We start from the raw sequence: 17,601 nt of genomic DNA, 5'->3' as shown, positions 1-17,601 counted from the left end.
CTTTGCATGCCTTCCTCTACTGTCTTAAAAGTCTTCCCTCTTCTGAAGAAATATGCTTATGTCTCTACTATATAAGGATGTAAAAACAGCAATTTGAATCAGTGGTTGCCGCCAACACTTACTTTTCCACATCAGACAGTGACCACGAGAGAAAAACACACAAAAGAGGAGCAGGAAGAGAAGTATGGAAAACGGACACAAAGGGAGAAACTAGGGCCTACTGACTGGAGTGGCATAAAGAGGTGGGGAGTGTGAGGTAGTGCATTAAAGAGACCTGAGGAGAACGCAAGACTACTCAACCTTGTTATTTGGCACGATTATATCAATAGCAGCCGGAACAGAGCACCAGCACTCATCACTTTACAAATTAATCACTGTAAGTAAAAACTAAATACATACATTTGTAACCCTGTTACCTTTCGAGACGGGAGCGCCTAAAGCAGTTATGTTATGCAGCATATGCTGTAAACCAAATCAACACAAACATGAATTCAGAACCCCCCCTGCCCCCCCCCCCCTCCCGCTGAGGATGGACCCCTAGCTGCCCGTTCCCTCCCGCAGTTGCTGGGAGTCCCCCATTTTGAGATCCCCACTCAGAGCTCTCGTTTGCGTGCTACCAGCCTATCTATATACATTTCATCTGACTGTTGAATACTTACCCTCTTCTCACTAATAAATATTTCGTTTTAAGTTCAGTATCTCTCCCTGGAGCCCACGTGCAAGTAAAATTCTTTTCGTGGAAGTAAACACAGGATATATTTTGAGGCACTTCTGGTCGATCTGCAAAGATACACAAATTAGACACACATTAGACATCGAACAATGTGTCTTCATTATTTCCTCCGTGAAATCCATGGACTGTAGTTTTAAACAGGATTGGAAGCTATTGTGCCTGGAATGATCATGTTGGTGTTAAAGGTGCTCTACTGCCCTGGTTAGGATGGCCCAATCTTCACTTAAAGCCTCTTTATTGTCGGGGAAATCAAGATCTTATGCATCAGATCAGTTCCCCAATTCTGATGTTAGCAAACTCATTTTAAACAACGTAATACATGTAAGGGAGGTCCTGTGTGGGAATATGAGATGCACACTCTCCAGATTACCCCCAATCCTATCTTCTGAAGAGATTCCTCTTTGAAGGCCCACTTTTCCTTCGTGCTTCGAATTATCTGGAATGTTGAATTTACTGAACAATTAGCAAATTACGACCCCCCATTCTGTGTTGAGAGAAACACTTGGGGTCCTATTTACAATAAAGTGGTGAAGAGTGTCCTTAAGCCAAGAAGGCTAACGACACGTTCCGTCACTTTAGAAACACAGGTCATATTATCAAGGACGGCGTTAAAATGATCGCCGCTTTAGCGGCAGAAAACTGCTGCTAAAGCGGGGATAATGGGCTTGATAATATGAGAGAATTCCAATAGAAGCCCATGTTCACACCAGAACATGGACTTCTAGTGGTTTTCTGCCGCTAAACCGGTGATAATTTTTAACGCCGTCCTTGATAATATGTCCCCAAGTGCGGTGATTTGAATGTCGCCGCTCAGCCAGTCATAGGATCTTCGAGGGCCACTGTCAGAGGAGTGCCTTGCACACCCCTTAAAACTGCTATGTTGTCGCCATTGCTAACCCACAGTGGCCTGTTTGTGCCCTTCACTGGCTTGTCAGAAGTGAGTCATTTCCTTCTCTAAGACCTTTCAATGATGTATGCAAAGGCATCTAAGGCGTTACGACAATAATACAGAACTTCATTGGCGTTCCTGGTTACTTCGTTTGATCTCTTTTGGATTTCATGGCCACTGGTTTGAAGGCTAATGAGTCTAAATCTCCACTCATTAAGAGTACCACATTTCCCACTGGTTGCACCAAACAAATTATATACACTATATTCAGTATGTCATTCAACACTCTAGAAATGTCATTTTTTAAAACCCTTCAACCAGACATTGGTCACGATTTACTAAAAATCATGTGGTGGAAAGCTGGGTGAAAATCTGCAGCGCTGCATGCACCAATGGTAGAATCTTACGCAGCACCATATTTACACAGTCACATGGCAAGGATACAGGGTGTTTGCCCCAAAAATTGCATTTTTGCTTGAAACTGCAACATGGCGTGAAGGTGAGTGAGCAATGTGGGCTTAATCTAACTGTGCCTACCAAAAATGAATGTGTCCTTATGTAATGTATCTGGCACTCATGTAAAGCGCTCCAATACCTTTGGGTTGAGTTTGCCCTATACACAAACTGCAAAAAACAAAAGACAAGCATTTGCAATGCAATCGGTCTCGCATTTGTGAAAGGTAGAGCTATTGGTGTTGTAAATTACAATGTTTTTTACTTACGTTTTTAGGTCGAGCATTCGAGACCTCTTGTATATACTTTAGTATATACTTATATACTTACATGTGTAGGTACTTTGTGGGCTCTGGAAATCAGCCCTAGGACTTGTCTGCTTCTGCTTAGGGACTTTTTTCTGTTCAACTGCCTCTATTTAACTGTACATACTTATATGTGTAGGTACTTTGTTGGCTCTGGAGATCAGCCCTAGGACTTGTCTGTTTCCGCTTAGGGGCTTTTTTTCTGTTCAACTGCATCTATTGAATTGTATTGATAGAAAACGACTAGCAGAGGTCAGTAAAATACCAGAATTGCGTTCTGCTGCGAGACTTTCTTTTTTTTCTTTTTCTCGCAATTGCCTCTATTTAACTTTCTTGATAGAAAACGAACAGCAGAGGTCAGTCAAATACCAGAATCACTTTAGCATTCTCTAGATTACAGTCCATAGAAATTGTCTTCCACGAGCACCCGTAGACAATAATATTTTTTTAAAATCTTGTATTTTCAGTGATATGACCACGGAAGGCCCTGATTTTATATTAAAAACAGAGCTTTGGACTATACCATTTCCCGCTGAAAGGCAATATTTCTCTCCATGGGTTTCCATACCTGGAGTGTCAGGCAGTTTGGTGCATACTTTCCCTCCATGTTAAAGAACAGTAGATGTTTCATTACCAAGGCTAATGTGCTGCATAGCTAAATACATATAAGGTCCCAAAGATGAGACCGATTCCATTGCAAATGCTTGTTTCGTTTTCAATGGAGTGATCATGTAGAAAAAAAGTGCACGCTCTACCATATTACAAGTTTTTACAGCAACTGTACAGTAAAGTAGCTTTGGTTTATATTGGCTTGTGTTGAGGAATGTACAATGGAAACAGGCTTTAAGAGCCTCCCAGAAAAAAAGCATTGCAAAAGCCAATACGTCTTTCTTTTGTGGGAGTTTGAGCTATTGAAGTTGTAAATTACAATGTCTTTTACCCATGTGTTATGGAGTGCAGTGAACGTATGTGGGTTGGATTGGATTTGTTAGTTGTTGAACTGTGTGGTGTGCAATTGTGTGGTGTGGAGTGGATTAGTGTAGTGGAATTATGTGACATGGTATGCAGTGGAATTATGTGGACCATAATTATGTGGCATTGAGTGTAATGGAATTTATGTGGAGTGGGATTGTTTGTCATGGAGAGGAATTATGTGGGATGGTATTTTGTGTTGTGGAGTGGTATGTAGTGGAGTTGAATTATGTGCTGTGCTGTTGAACTTTGTCACATGATGTGGAATTGTGTGGTGTGGGTTGGATGTATGTGGTGTGTTGTATAACTGTGTTGTTGTGCTGAATTATATGGTTTAATGTCTAATTATGTGGTGTGAAATGGAAGTGTGTGGAGTTGAATTTTGTGACATGGAACTGTGCGGCGTTGAGTGAAATTATGCTGATTGTAATTATGTAGCATAGTGTGGGGTATATTTATGTGGATTGTTGCAAAGTGGCATAGCGTGGTTTTATGTGGAGTGTATTTTGTGGTATTGAATAGAGTGAAATTATGTGGAGTTAAATAATGTTGCGTAGAGTGGTATTATGTGAAGTGTAATTATTCTGGGTGGTTTTATATTGTGTGGCAGTGAATTGTGTGGTGTGGAATTGTGTGCCACGCTAAACATCCAGGTATGTTACACAGAATTGGAAGCTCTGGATCAATCTACGGAGAAACAGATAATAAGCAAACACCGAGAATTAAAGAAATAAAATAAAGATCTGTCTGTTCCCTAAAACAAACATTTCAATGGACCTCAACTGAAAATACTAGATGGTCTGTTTATACAGACAGCGCACTCAAAGTGTCATAATCATTCTACGGTACCTATAACTGGGGACACTTTTTCCTAAATTTAGCTGACATTCTGCAATTTTCACATATAGTTGTAGCACGCAAGTTATATTATGATTGATGATATAATACTCCTTTATTCTGTGTCGTCTGTGGTGCCGACGTCCATAAACACAGTTTAAATGGCCATTACTGCACATACACAGGGAATTTGTTCTAGATGAATAACATTAATTAAACTTCTTAGGTGACAATACATTTTGATGCAACAGCATTTGGACAAGCACTCGGTGATACTTGTTTTGGAAGCTAAATATTTACATTCGCTGCCAATCAAATCAGAATCTCTAAAAAGCACCTTGAACCTCTCTACGCAACAATTAAGACCATTATTTGTACATCACGGATGCCCCAAGACTGCTTTGGTGCTAGTACATTCCAGAGTACTATAGCTGTTATTTTTTCACGCTTTTTCAGTAAAATACGTTTGCCTTAAACTTGTGATAAACTCAGCTTAGTGCACTAAAAGTAAAGGTCAGAGCATCATACATGGCAACAGACCTCAGTTTTCAGTGAAATTATTAACCAATCATTAAAAAGTACATTAACTGACGTTGACATTGGGTGAATTATTTGGGAATAGACTATTGTGCTGGCCACTATTGACAAAATCAATTTGGGCATCTGTAACTTAACTTGTTCTGTCTTGAAGTAGTATTCATACAAATAAAAAAAACATATATGAAACTGCACAATGACAAACCCGGCTTTGCATAACAATTAACCAGGCAAGACAGGTAAAGGTGGATTAAATTTGGTCATTACACCTAGAAACAACGTAAATGAGGTGATCATCAGCTCGTTATTTTGTGTATACCACTTGAAGTGTAAGTCTCGTTATGCGTTGTTCTGTGGACTGTCGCTTCTACATTTGTGTGGGTAAATTCGAGAGAACTTTACATTCAGTTGTTGAAATTTACTGGCAAAATATCATTTGCAAACCTCACTATCCCATGCGCAAATTATGGAGGTGTCAATGTACTATGCGCCTGCCCTGGCGCCCGCAGGGTGCCCTAGAAGGGCGGGCCTCTAGTGCCAGCAAGGCACCAGCCCCCCCCCCCTTCCTCTGGTTATGGGGACCCCTCGAGGAGTCCCCCCTACTCAGGCAGCCTGTGGCGGTGGGGCGCAGGACGCTTCATTTCCGGGGGGCGAGGAACTGGGGGGGGGGGGAGGTATATAGGCCTCCCCCACCCTCTGTCCTGCCTCTTTTGCGCCCCGGACACGCCGTGTGTCTGCGCTCTGTCCCTCCAATTCCCCAGGAGCTGCATATAGCCGGTGAGTGTTCAAGCACCCCACCCCCCCTCCACCTTCCTTCGGGTGTGTGCGTGGCCTGCTTCGGCCCGTCAGTTGGGGGGGCGCAAGCTCCTGGTGGTCCTAGACAGCGGCGCCCAGCCTGGAGTGGACTGGGCCAGCGCGGTGCAGAGCAGGGGGGAGGGGTATAACTGATGCGTGGGACACCATATGACGCAACAGCGAGTGCTGCCGACTTTAGCCTCCATCCCCCCCCGCCAGCCTTGTCTGCCCGAGCGGTGCCTTGAGTTTGCGGGTGATGGCCCACGTGCTGTCCCTGGAGCAACCAACCATGGGGGGGGGGGTGCCCCATCAGTACGAGGGGATGTAGCTCAGTGGTAGCGCGCATGCTTTGTATGTACAAGGCCCCGGGTTCGATCCATGGCATCTCCACTTAATTGTGAGTTCTCGCAGTAAACCTTTTTTTTAAACAAAAAAAAAAAAGGGGAAGGCAGAGCGGGCTGTCCTCCTCCCGTCTGTCCCGTCGTCGTGCTGCGGCCTGGCGGACCTGCGGTCGTCGCGACATGGGTTATGAGTGAATCACCACTCGCCCGTCCTATTGGCTTCCCTGCTCACGCCCGTGTGGGTGCCACAGTAGGCGATGCGGTCACTCCCTCCTTTCCATGGGTCATCGCACAAGCAAGTGCGATAAGACCTTCGCATGTGGTCTTTCCGCGGGCAGCATCGCGCAATAACCACTCCACACCAACTGGCTAGCGTAAAAGGCCATTTATTAGGACAGGGTTGACACCAAATATAACATCAACATCAACAACTCCCAACAATCCCCCCAACATCCTGTCATCCATTCCTCCATTCACTCCCACACTCCAACTACTCACCCACATCACCCATCGACCTCCTTACTTGTCCCATTCGCCTCGTCACTTCTCTTTCCAACCTCTTCCAGCATCACCAGCCATCGCACTCCTGCCTGACGTACCCCCACCTTGCACCTGTAACCCCCTCCCCGGAAGGGTGAGTATGCCCGTCATGGACTGCCCCCCCCCCCCCCTCCCAAATACCGCCACACGCTACTTCAACCCGTCCTAAACTGGCACGCTGTAACAATTACCCCCTGTCCCCACTCCTGAAACAAGTAGTGTGGGCGGGTGGTCAAACTTCTTAAGACCCTATCCTGACGGAGCTGGGAGGCAGGAAGAGGAAGAGCTTCCTCCCCTGCCCCCTTTTAAGCCTACCTAAATCCCACCCCTTCCCCTTAACTAAACCCCACCCTGTCCCGTGGCCTCGCGCGAATACCCAGGGGAAAGACTGGTCTGCCGACCTTGCTTCCCCCGGGGCCCGCATCGCGCAATAACCACTCCACACCAACTGGCTAGCGTAAAAGGCCATTTATTAGGACAGGGTTGACACCAAATATAACATCAACAACTCCCAACAATCCCCCCCAACATCCTGTCATCCATTCCTCCATTCACTCCCACCCTCCAACTACTCACCCACATCACCCATCGACCTCCTCACTTGTCCCATTCGCCTCGTCACTTCTCTTTCCAACCTCTTCCAGCATCACCAGCCATCGCACTCCTGCCTGACGTACCCCCACCTTGCACCTGTATCCCCCTCCCCGGAAGGGTGAGTATGCCCGTCATGGACTCCCCCCCCCCCCCCCCTCCCAAATACCGCCAACCAGGAAACCCCCGAAGGGCGGTTACCTGCCCCGCCCCACCCCACTCAAGTGCACCTTTCGCCCTAAATCCGCCTGCACCAAATCGACTCATTCCACAGCCCACTGATAACGTCCCTCATTTCCATCATGTAGTAGGCATTACCCATGTGCGAAAGGTGCACGCCATCATCCCGAAAAAGAAGGGGCTCCTCGAGCCGTATCCCCCTGTGAGCAATCACTTTGACCCCAGCATTCCCACAAAAAACTCTCATAGCCTTGTTCAGCTTACGGCGGGCCCTTTCCACCGCTGCAGGCTTCAATGCACCCCGCCAAATCCGACGTGGGATAAATTCAGTGCACACAATACAGGCGCCAGCCAGATTGGTACGCATTGCTTTCAAGTCCCTCTGCATCAGGTGTAATAACGACACCCCAAATTGCTTTACCAAGTCATTTTCCCCCGGATGGATCACGATCATATCCGGGCATCCTCTTTGTGAAACCTATTTAGTTAGCCAGGGCAATAGAGCCCCCTAGCGCATCCCGCTCTTTCCCCACCAATGTACTTCATGATGGCTGCTCCTCAGACCGAGGCCCCAGCCGTAAACCTGTCTGTCCGCGTACTTGGAAGCCCAGTGTACAAACGAATGGCCCACAATCCAGGTAACCGTCTTGGCTCCCGGCCCTGCAACACAACCTACGAAAGAAACATAGATTAGAACAAAGAAACCCAACCGTACCACCACCAGTCAATCCAGAACCTGCCGTCGCTCTCGCCTGCCCCTATTTACGCACATAGCGCTCCCCGCACCGCGACCTCCACCTGCCAATTCGTCTCAGCTGCTCCCCGGACCAGCCCAGCCGCACCGCCACCGTCGACGCGCCAATGCGGAAAGAATGCGTCCCATACTTCGCTGGATCCCTACCGATCCGCCGCAAAGCAATGCGCAACACCCCCAGCAACTGGAAAGCCGTAACTCGCCCCCTAAGGGGCCGGCAAAATATCTCTCCCCCCTCCCCCGGTGCCTGTCGACAAAATTCTCTCCATTCTTGCACTGGGCATGCTCCCCCGCAACCATTCTCCCCCAACCAGACCCACCTACCCCTTCCTGCCTGGTCCGTTTTCGAACGACCCAACCATATACCCAGCCTTGTCTCTTCCAACCTCACATCCGCAAACAACCTACCCGCAGACCCCCTAGTCCCCACCAGCTCCAACACCCGAAACGCCCCAAAAAACATCCACACCATACACAGCCGAAACAAGGCTAACTCTGAGGCATCGTAACAACAATGTGGCAAAGCCACCAGCAATTCCTCCAACACTTCAAACATAATGGCCTCCCTAAGGGCCCCCCCAACCTTCCCCCTTTCCCTCCCCCACCCTTTCAACATTCTGCTCAGCAACTCGCCCCTTGTTGGGTCAAATCCCCAATACAGCAAGCCATAAAAGGAAATCCCAGCCAACTTCCCCGCAATCGTGACCTGTGACAGCCCCTTATCCATACACTGCAACACAAACTGCACCACACCCCGTTCACAGTCAGTCCGAGACAGCCGCCCCGCCAAACTTCCCCCGCCCAAGAAGGCGCCGAACTCAGACCATGCCAATCGGTAGGAGCGTCGAGTGGAATCCGCAACTGACTTCTCCACCAAATCCACCACTCTCACTCCCCCCAGGCCCAGATACCCTCTGGCACCTCGGTCTTGCAAGCTTCTGCTCCCGGCGCCAGCCTCCTGAAATGCTGCCACTGCGAACGAGACAACGCATCCGCAATGTCAATCAATCAATCAATCAATCAATATCTTTATTCGATTCATACAGAGAATCATAAAAGCACAAAGTGAACATAAAATACATAATTTAAAATGAGCCATTTGTAATACAAAATTTGATTAAGAGACCATCATACAGCATAAGTACAAAAAAGACCAATGGGAAATTACAAGTCCAGGCTAAGTTATCCATAACGCTTCCTAATCCGGAGCGATGCTCGTATGAAGTTCAACATAGCACAACAAACTTCAACAGAAGATAGTGACAGCAAATAATCATAGCCTTCATTATAAGTACATGGTTGTCGCCCCTTCAGGATAGGCTTAATAAATCTAATCCTGGGTTCTTGGTATAAAGTACAGAAAAGGACAACATGTATAGTACTTTGTCTAACACTATTGTTGCAGGGACAGGGGGGTAGCCTCTCACACCAACCCCCTTGTTTGGGGAAGGCAAGGAGGAAGTGGAGTGTATTTAGCCTAAACCTTGTAAGATAAAACCGCCATTGGACATTTGTCGAGAAAGTTAAATAAAACTGATGCTGGACCTTAGATACACAACTTGTTGAGCCTCCCAAGCTAGGTATATCTAAGGATTTACAGTAACATGCTTTAATTTGGGCTTTCGTGTTTCCCTGAATATTTTCAGGATTTTCATAAACATGGCCCAAACCTATCTTATGCAACATGTCACTAACATATGACAACCAGGGAATCTGTTTTACATTGTCCAGGCTCATGCAATCTAAAAGAATTTCTCTGGAGAGTTGGAGGTTATCCGATAGCCATATTTTGCACCAAAGTAATAAAGGCGACAGACGGATAGTATCAGTCACTTTGGTCATTCCCATTTCATTGTGGCAAAAGATGTTGTTTGAACCCGATGGAATCAATAAAACCCTTTTTAAAAATTTGTTTTCCATCACCTGTATGACTGAGGGGTTCTCAGTCCCCCATACTCCTGCCCCATAAGTGGCAACAGATAAACATTTAGATGTATATAGGGTTTTGAGATGCGCAACAGGTTTTTGACCCAACTTGCCACAAGCGGAAGAGACCTTCTATAGCGCGTGTAGTACTCTGGACTCGAGTTTTCATTAATGGAGCCCAACTTAGTTTACTGTTGAAGAGATTTCCCAGGTAGTTAAAATTATCCACCTTTTCAATGGTAAGGTCATTCACCATAAGTTTCCTAGATTTTGACCCTTTTGGGCCACAGACCATCGCAAAAGATTTTGCGAAATTAACCTTTAGGTCAAGGTCCAACATGAAGGTATTAAAAGCATCTAAGCATGTCTGCATGCTATTTCCAGTAAGGGTCTTTAGAACAGTGTCATCTGCATATGACAAAATGGGAATACTCTTACCATTTACTTTTGGAAAATCACAACAGTGGTCCAGCAAATATTTCTCCAATCCATTTGTATACACCAAGAATAGAAACGGTGCCAAGATGCACCCTTGACGGACCCCCTCAGTTGAGGGAATCGGTTTTGTCATTTCACCCCCAGGTCCAAACCTTATGGCCACGGATGTTGCAGCATGCAATCTGCGGAGCAGCGTAACCAACGGTTCTTCAAAGCCCATGCTATCCATCATCTGCCATAGCTTACTTCTACAGACAGTGTCAAACGCGCTGGACAAGTCCATGAAGGCAAGGTAGATTGCAGAATTCCTTGCCTTCATGTACTTGCCCATAATCAGTGCCAAATTTAAACACTGTTCGACCGTCCCCCTCCCACTTCTAAATCCATACTGGGAGTTCACTATTAAACCAACAGAATCAGCCCAGGTTTCCAGTCTGGCCAAGATAACCCTTCCTAATAACTTACAGGATGCATCAATCAAAGATATGGGTCGATAGCATCGGGGGTCACACCTATCACCCTTCTTGAAGATCGGGACCACTACTGCTTTCTTCCATGATACAGGGATACTACCAACAACCACAGCCCTAAAGACATTTAACAGCAACGGGGCCCATACTTCCATATTGTGCTTAAAAAAAGTCCAAGGGAACGGCATCAGGGCCTGGGGCTTTTAGTGATGTACCTTTCCTCAGGGCTTCTTCGACCTCCTCCAGTGTGAGCGAGGAGCTAAGAAGCGAAGCTGTCGATGGTTTTACCAAAATTCCTGGGTCATCCAACAGAACCGAGGGCGATAATGCCTTGGGGTTAAAGATTTTACCAAAGTGAACTTCCCAGGATTCACCAGTAACCTGCATCGCTATGGTTTCCTTGGTGTCACTTTTAAACAGAGGACGATTTACTACGTCCCAAAAGAGCCTACTATCTTTTAGCTCAGATGCCTTTTCTAAATCATCCCAGGCACAATTTTTTAGCTCCTGCTTCCTTTTTATAATAGCTTCTTTATAGGCTTTTCTAGATGATCTTACCAGGTCTTTATTACTTGGTTTTTGCATAAGGGCCGCTTTTAGGGATTTGTGTGAGGCGGAACATGCGGAGTCAAACCATCTAAAACACTTTGTATTCTTTTTCCCTGCTGGTTTTGTAAGATACTCAGCCACATGCCCACATAATTTTTCAAAATTCCCAATAACCTTTTCTGGGTCTAATATGGACATTTGACATAAGTCAATTTCAGTCCTACATTCTTTAAAGATCTTTTCCTCTAGACCTACAGCATCTATTTTACCCCATTTTATGTAACACCCTGGTTCTTATTATATTCTATAGGCTGATCCCAGACCGGGTGATTCCCACTAATAGGGGTGCATAAAGAAAGCTTTAGAGGGTTATGGTCGCTTGCGGCATTAGCTATTATCTCAAGTTTAGTAACATAAAGCAGAAAATTACTGGACACAAAAACAAAATCAATGGTGCTTGTTGCGCCTCTTACTCCATGAAAGGTTGGTATTGGTAAAGTATCTGGGGCCGCCCAGGGCTCTACCATACATAAATCATTTAAGACAATGATATTATTTAAGGCATCCCCCTGGGGCGTGTGTTTGAAATGCATCAAAGGTTGTTTATTTAAGTCCTCAAGACCACACACATTTGAACCACCAAATTTACACAATGAAGAGTTAAAATCACCAACCCAAACAACGAATAATAGTGGTCGTTCACTACGAGCCTTGCTTATTGCATCCTCCAAACTCTGAATTGTGGTTACATCATTTCTGTCAAAAACGTTATGATACCAGTTAATTAACAACAAGGGCTCGGGGAACAGATTTTCGAGCAATAGCAATTGGAACCATGGAGTATCCGCTATCTTTAGAGTACTCAGATTCTTAAGTTTAATAGAGAGTGCTGTCATTATCCCGCCCCTTTCCCTCCCCGCTGGTGATGGTACCGCCGGGACGCTAAAAGATTGAAAACCATCAATTTCCTCACCCGTTTTGCTCCATGTCTCCTGGAAGCACAAAATGTCCTGGCTACCCACATAGTCCAGCCAGCCTTCATCCTCTAGTCTTCCCGCAAGACCAGCAATATTCCAAGACATTAAAGACAGTGTAGGTTCTCCTTGGTTATCGACCACAGGCTCTTCTAGACTTGTCTGATCCTGCTCAATAATCGACAAGTGTGGCCCACAGCCTAAGATACTGGTCACCCGTATATCCAAAAGTGAATTAGACCCTGTATTAAGATTGGTGACATCCACCACCGAATTATCCTTTTGACTTACCCCCTCATTTACCCCTATAGCCAAATCTAATATAGATGTTACCCCCCCCTTTTTTTTGTCCACTGGTCAATCTAAACCCTCCATTCCCACCAGTGGGTCAAAGCGGTTTCTTAGGGGAATGTTGCTATTTGACATCCACCCTAGATATTCCTCCCCCTGAACTCTCATCTCTGGTTGATTATAGGGTAGTTGCGTAATATTACTAAAACGTATGGGTCCCATAGGGCATCCATCACCCTGATACCTCATACCGGGATGGTTTTGGGGGGGTCGAAATATGTTGTTGTTCTGTATCCATCCAGAGTGACCATTTCCCTGCGGCCCTGACCCCGAGTAACAGTTATAGAGTGAGACCTGATGTAAATTGGGATAAAAGTATTCAAGGCCTATACATTGGATGTCCCCCATTTTAGCAAACCTAGCTTTATCACAAATTAGGTCTTTGACCCACCTGTCCCTAAAATTAATGAGAATACAGTCTCCTTCTAAGTCCTTCTTGCTTTGGCCAACCCACGGAACCCTTCGTACACCTAATATTTTAGTGGTAGAGGCTGGGGGAAGTGGTCTATTATTATTAAGCCAGAATATGACTTTGTTTAATAAATCCTGACTTGATTCATATTTGTTCGGTGCAACCATCGGAACCCCTGTCAGGATTATCATAAAAGGGGCAGAATCAGGGGGTATATTCACACAAATTGGTTTGGGAGCTTTTTTACCCGAGGCTAATAGTCCACTTGATAAAGTTGGTTTAGCTCCCAATGTTACCACCGGCATGGATATAGTTGGAATCGGTGTTGTTGCTACGGCTAGCTCAGACATTGGTTGAGAGGCCGCATTAACCATCAGAGTGGATTTAGTTAAAGTTGTCTGAGCTGGGATTCGCTGGGTATCGCCTGATATATCGGGTTGGGGCGGTTTGCTAGAGTTTTGGGTAGAGGTTTTTTGAGAACCCTTCTTTGTAGCAATGCAGATCTCCGGGGACTCGGGAGATTTACTATTTTTGACCAAGGTATCCAGTGAGTGAGTATTAACTGATAATAAGAGCTCTAATTGGTCTAATTTTAAATTAACAATTTGGGTTCTCTCAATGAGAGGCATCAAGAGGCCTTTTAACAAGGTTTCAATGTGTCCCAACAGATCGTCATTATTGCGATTTTTACAGCAAATAGGCGGATAACCAGAATTCCCCAATCGTGTTCCCTTTCCCTTCATATGACCCCTCCCTCTTTTTCGTTTTCTGGTTTGTATAACTGTATTAACATGGTCCAGAACTTGGGGTTTTGAGGGGGCAGGCTCCAACACACTCGAGTCAATACTCGACTTACCGTCCCCACTAATATCTAATGCAGTGTGATCTTCTAATGGACAATCCACTATAGTGTTCCCCCTAGATGTTTCTTGGGAGTCAGGGATTACTACTAAATTGGGGCTAACTTCTAATTCATTAGTTTTGCTTTTTCCCGGAGTAACCACAGAGCCAATCCGTCCTAAGGATGAGCGTTTGCCCGTAACAAGATCCAAAGACACTGCGAACGAGACAACGCATCCGCAATGTCATTGCTGGCCCCCGGAATGTGTTGCGCGCGGAAAAGCACATTAAAGCGCAGACATGGCAGCATGAACATGCGCAGCAGGCGCAGCACTCGCAAATCCCTTGCCTTTTGCTCATTCACCAGGTCCACCACTGTCTTGTTGTCCACATGAAACACCGACTTATTCTGAAACTCCCTACCCCACAGCTCCAGTGCGACCAGCAATGGAAAAACCTCCAGGAACGCAATACTCCTGCCCTGCTGCTGCCAATGTGCCAGCCACGGCTCGGCGCACCACCGTCCGTCCCAGAAAATGCCGAACCCTGCCGCCCCAGCCGCGTCAGAAAACAACTGCACCTGCCACACCATCTTGTCGTAGGTGAAATCCAAGGACACACCATTGAAATCCGCCAGGAAACAATGCCAGACCCGTAGATCTGCCCTCACCCCCAGCGAGATGAGAACCCGGTGATGAGGCAGCACCGCCCCAGACATGGCCAAGCCCAGACGCCAGCAAAACGTCCGTCCCGCCCTCACCAACCGGCACGCAAAATTCAACAGCCCCAAGAGCCGCTGTGCCTCCCGCAACGTAATCCTCCGCTCCCCCATCACATGCAACAAAAAGTCTTGGATCTCTCCCACCTTCTGTTCCGGCAACCACGCCGACCAAGCCACGGAGTCCAGTTCAATACCAAGGAAAGTCAGACAACAGCTGGGCCCAGCCGTCTTTTCCGGCGCCAACGGCACCCCAAACTCCAGGGCCAGTCGCTGAAACTGCCCCAATGCCTCCGCACAGTCGCCCGTCTGACCCTTCCCAATGAACAGAAAATCGTCCAGGTAGTGCGGCACCAGCCGGTGTCCACTCCTCGCCATGAAGGCCCACTGCAAAAATGAACTGAACATCTCAAACAGCGCACACGAAATCGCACAACCCGTGGGCAAGACTTTGTCCACGAAGATGGCACCCCCAAACTGCATGCCTAGCAAGGAAAAATCCGCCGGATGGATGGGAAGGAGACGGAACACAGACTTGATGTCACATTTTGCCAATTCTGCCCCACTGCCCCTTGCCCGACCCAGCTCGATGGCGTCATCCACCGAGGCGTACAATACCCGAGCGTCCTCCGCTGCAATAAAGTCGTTCACGGAGGCCCCTTCGGGCCAAGACAAATGATGGATCAGACGAAACTCGCCCTGATCTTTTTTGGGTACCACCCCCAACGGAGAAATGATGAGATCCGGCAACGGCCATGACGCAAAAGGACCCGCAATTCTACCTTCCAGAACCTCCTTCCGCAACTTCGCCTCCACCATCTCTGGCAATTCCCTTGCAGACTTCAAATTTTCCGCCCACCTCCGCTCCCTGGGACCCACATGAAACCCCTCCGAAAAGCCCCAATAAAGCTTCCGTGCTGCTTCCGTATCAGGGTACCGCGAGAGCCACGGTCCCATGGCCCCCACATCAACCGGCATAGGAGCCCTTTGGCCCAGGCTGACCTCGACCTTTCGTGATACGCCACTGTTCAGAGGGAGTGGCCAGAGTAAAACACTGCGTGACCGGGTGCCGCCCGCCGCACTTGGAACACTTGTGCTTGAACTTGCACGGGTAGCGGGTGCAAGGGCCTTTATTGAAGTTCCAACACACCCCCACGGTAACTCCCCCAGGCTTAGCTTGCTGACCCCCTGGCCCTGCCGTCCCGCTCTGTCCTCCCCCCGAACCACCGGAACCCCCTTGCCCCCCCGTCCCAGACTGGGCGGGACGCGACAGAAAAGGCCGATAAGAAACCGGAAGCCCGCTAGCCGTATGAGTGGATGCCACCGACTGCGTGGAAGACATCCATTGGACCCACAGCTCCTGGTCTACTTCACCCCAAGGCTTGTCCGGGTCAGTGCTAACCCGTGCCCGGTATTCCTCGTCGTAACTCAACCATGTAAAGCCCCCAAAATGCATCTGAGCTTTGCGAATAATATCCATGTATTTCAGGAGCGCAATCGCCCTATCCTGGTGCTTCTCGCAATAAATACTTGCGTAAATCAAAAAGGCAGACGTCCAATTTTCCATGTTAACCGGCACCCTCGGCCGTCTGGTCAATTCCCATTCCTCTTCCTTCGAACCTTCCTTAGCCTGAATTTCCCTGTGCAATAGTTTGAACACATCCACATATTCATGTTTCCAAATACGGGACCGCGTCTTTTCGGACAAATGCGACCCCAGCGGCATGGCCAAGCCCATATATGGCAATTTCTTCCGATGCTTGTCCCCAGATTCCTCCTTCCCCTCCGTCTCCCCTGGTTTATCCGTCTGCACCCCCGCACCCACCAGGTGCTTCCCTCCGCCTACTGCCTCCGCCGCCTTAGCCGGTGCACCCCCATCCTGCACAGACCCCTCCCCCACCCCCACCCCCACAGACCTGCAGGCTTTTTTCCTCCCTTGCGCTCCCTCGCCCCACGCATCCCACCATGCCTTCTCACCTGCCAGTTTCGAGGGGGCCGCCTGGTCCTTTCCTCCTGCGACCGCAGACTGCTGGCCTTCCTTCCTGGACCCGCTACCGCTGGCCCGCGGTGCCTGTAAGACACCAAACCGTCCGGTTGCCACCTTTCCCTTTCATACCAGGCACAAACTCGCACTCCGGCGCCGACGATGCCCACTCCCTCGATGGAGGGCAGGCCGCCACGGACCCCCCTGCTGCTTCGCCCCGGCGTCTGGAGGCCGTCTTGTGCCCCGCCGGCCCACCCTTGTCTCTGCCAGCATCCACCGCTGGCTTGACCCCCCCCTACCCCGGGCTGTCTAAGCCTGGAGGAGCCCCAGCGCCATCAGGCCACTGCGCCACAGCAGTCCCTGTCTCATCAACCCAGACCCAACGTCCACGTGCCCTGCCTTCTTTGCCCTGCGCCACTTCTGCCCCCCCGACCGGGCGGCGCACCGGCGAAAACCCCCCTCCAGGCGCCCCTCTCCCCTCCAACTCCCTGGCCTCACATAGCGCCTGCCACCTCGATTCAGTATCCTCGATCAACCGACGCTGTTCACGAATCCGCTCCTCAAGGGACATAGCATCCCACCGCTCCGCCCAACCCTCCCTCCCCAGACCCACGCCATGTAGGAGAGTAGGGTCTGCAATCCTATGATCACCCAGATTTTTTGCTTTTGCTTCATTGGTTTACGACTTTCTCCGGCTGTGGGCCTGCCAATCAGACCCACAGCCTAGCTGTTCTCTCTCGAAATTAACACACATGTACATTAGGTGCATCCACTAATTGGAACTGGGCCGCCTTGTCAGTCCCTGTCTCAGCATACCACAGGTATCCAGGGCATCGGTGTACCCAGGGCCTACCAGGGGCTGAAGCATGTATTATGCCACCCCTGGAATGGCCGCCCAAATCTGACACAACTGGCTGCACGACAGCTGGGGCCACGTGGTGTAATCACCCGTTGCTGTAGGGGTAGTATTCCTACACCTAAACCCTAAAATGGACACATGGATTCCTATCAG

The 17,601-nt window shown here is 48.2% G+C and overlaps 1 protein-coding gene across 5 annotated transcripts in view; it reads right to left on the bottom strand.

The window, feature by feature from the left end:
• IL31RA (interleukin 31 receptor A) overlaps window positions 1-17,601 on the bottom strand; it is a 1,058,288-nt gene that overhangs the window by 480,078 nt on the left and 560,609 nt on the right. For 4 of the 5 annotated variants that reach the window (XM_085631330.1, XM_085631336.1, XM_085631333.1 and 1 more), the window contains exon 4: window positions 660-780. In XM_085631330.1, coding sequence (XP_085487456.1) covers window positions 660-780 — 121 coding nt within the window. Of the gene's footprint in view, window positions 1-659; window positions 781-16,582; window positions 16,677-17,601 lie in introns of all 5 variants that reach the window. The other variant, XM_085631334.1, reaches the window with a different exon arrangement.

Source organism: Triturus cristatus, chromosome 2_1 (assembly GCF_964204655.1).
Source record: "Triturus cristatus chromosome 2_1, aTriCri1.1, whole genome shotgun sequence".
NCBI lineage: Eukaryota > Metazoa > Chordata > Amphibia > Caudata > Salamandridae > Triturus > Triturus cristatus.
Note: the sequence above shows the minus strand (reverse complement) of the source record. Positions and strands in the feature narration are given on the sequence as shown.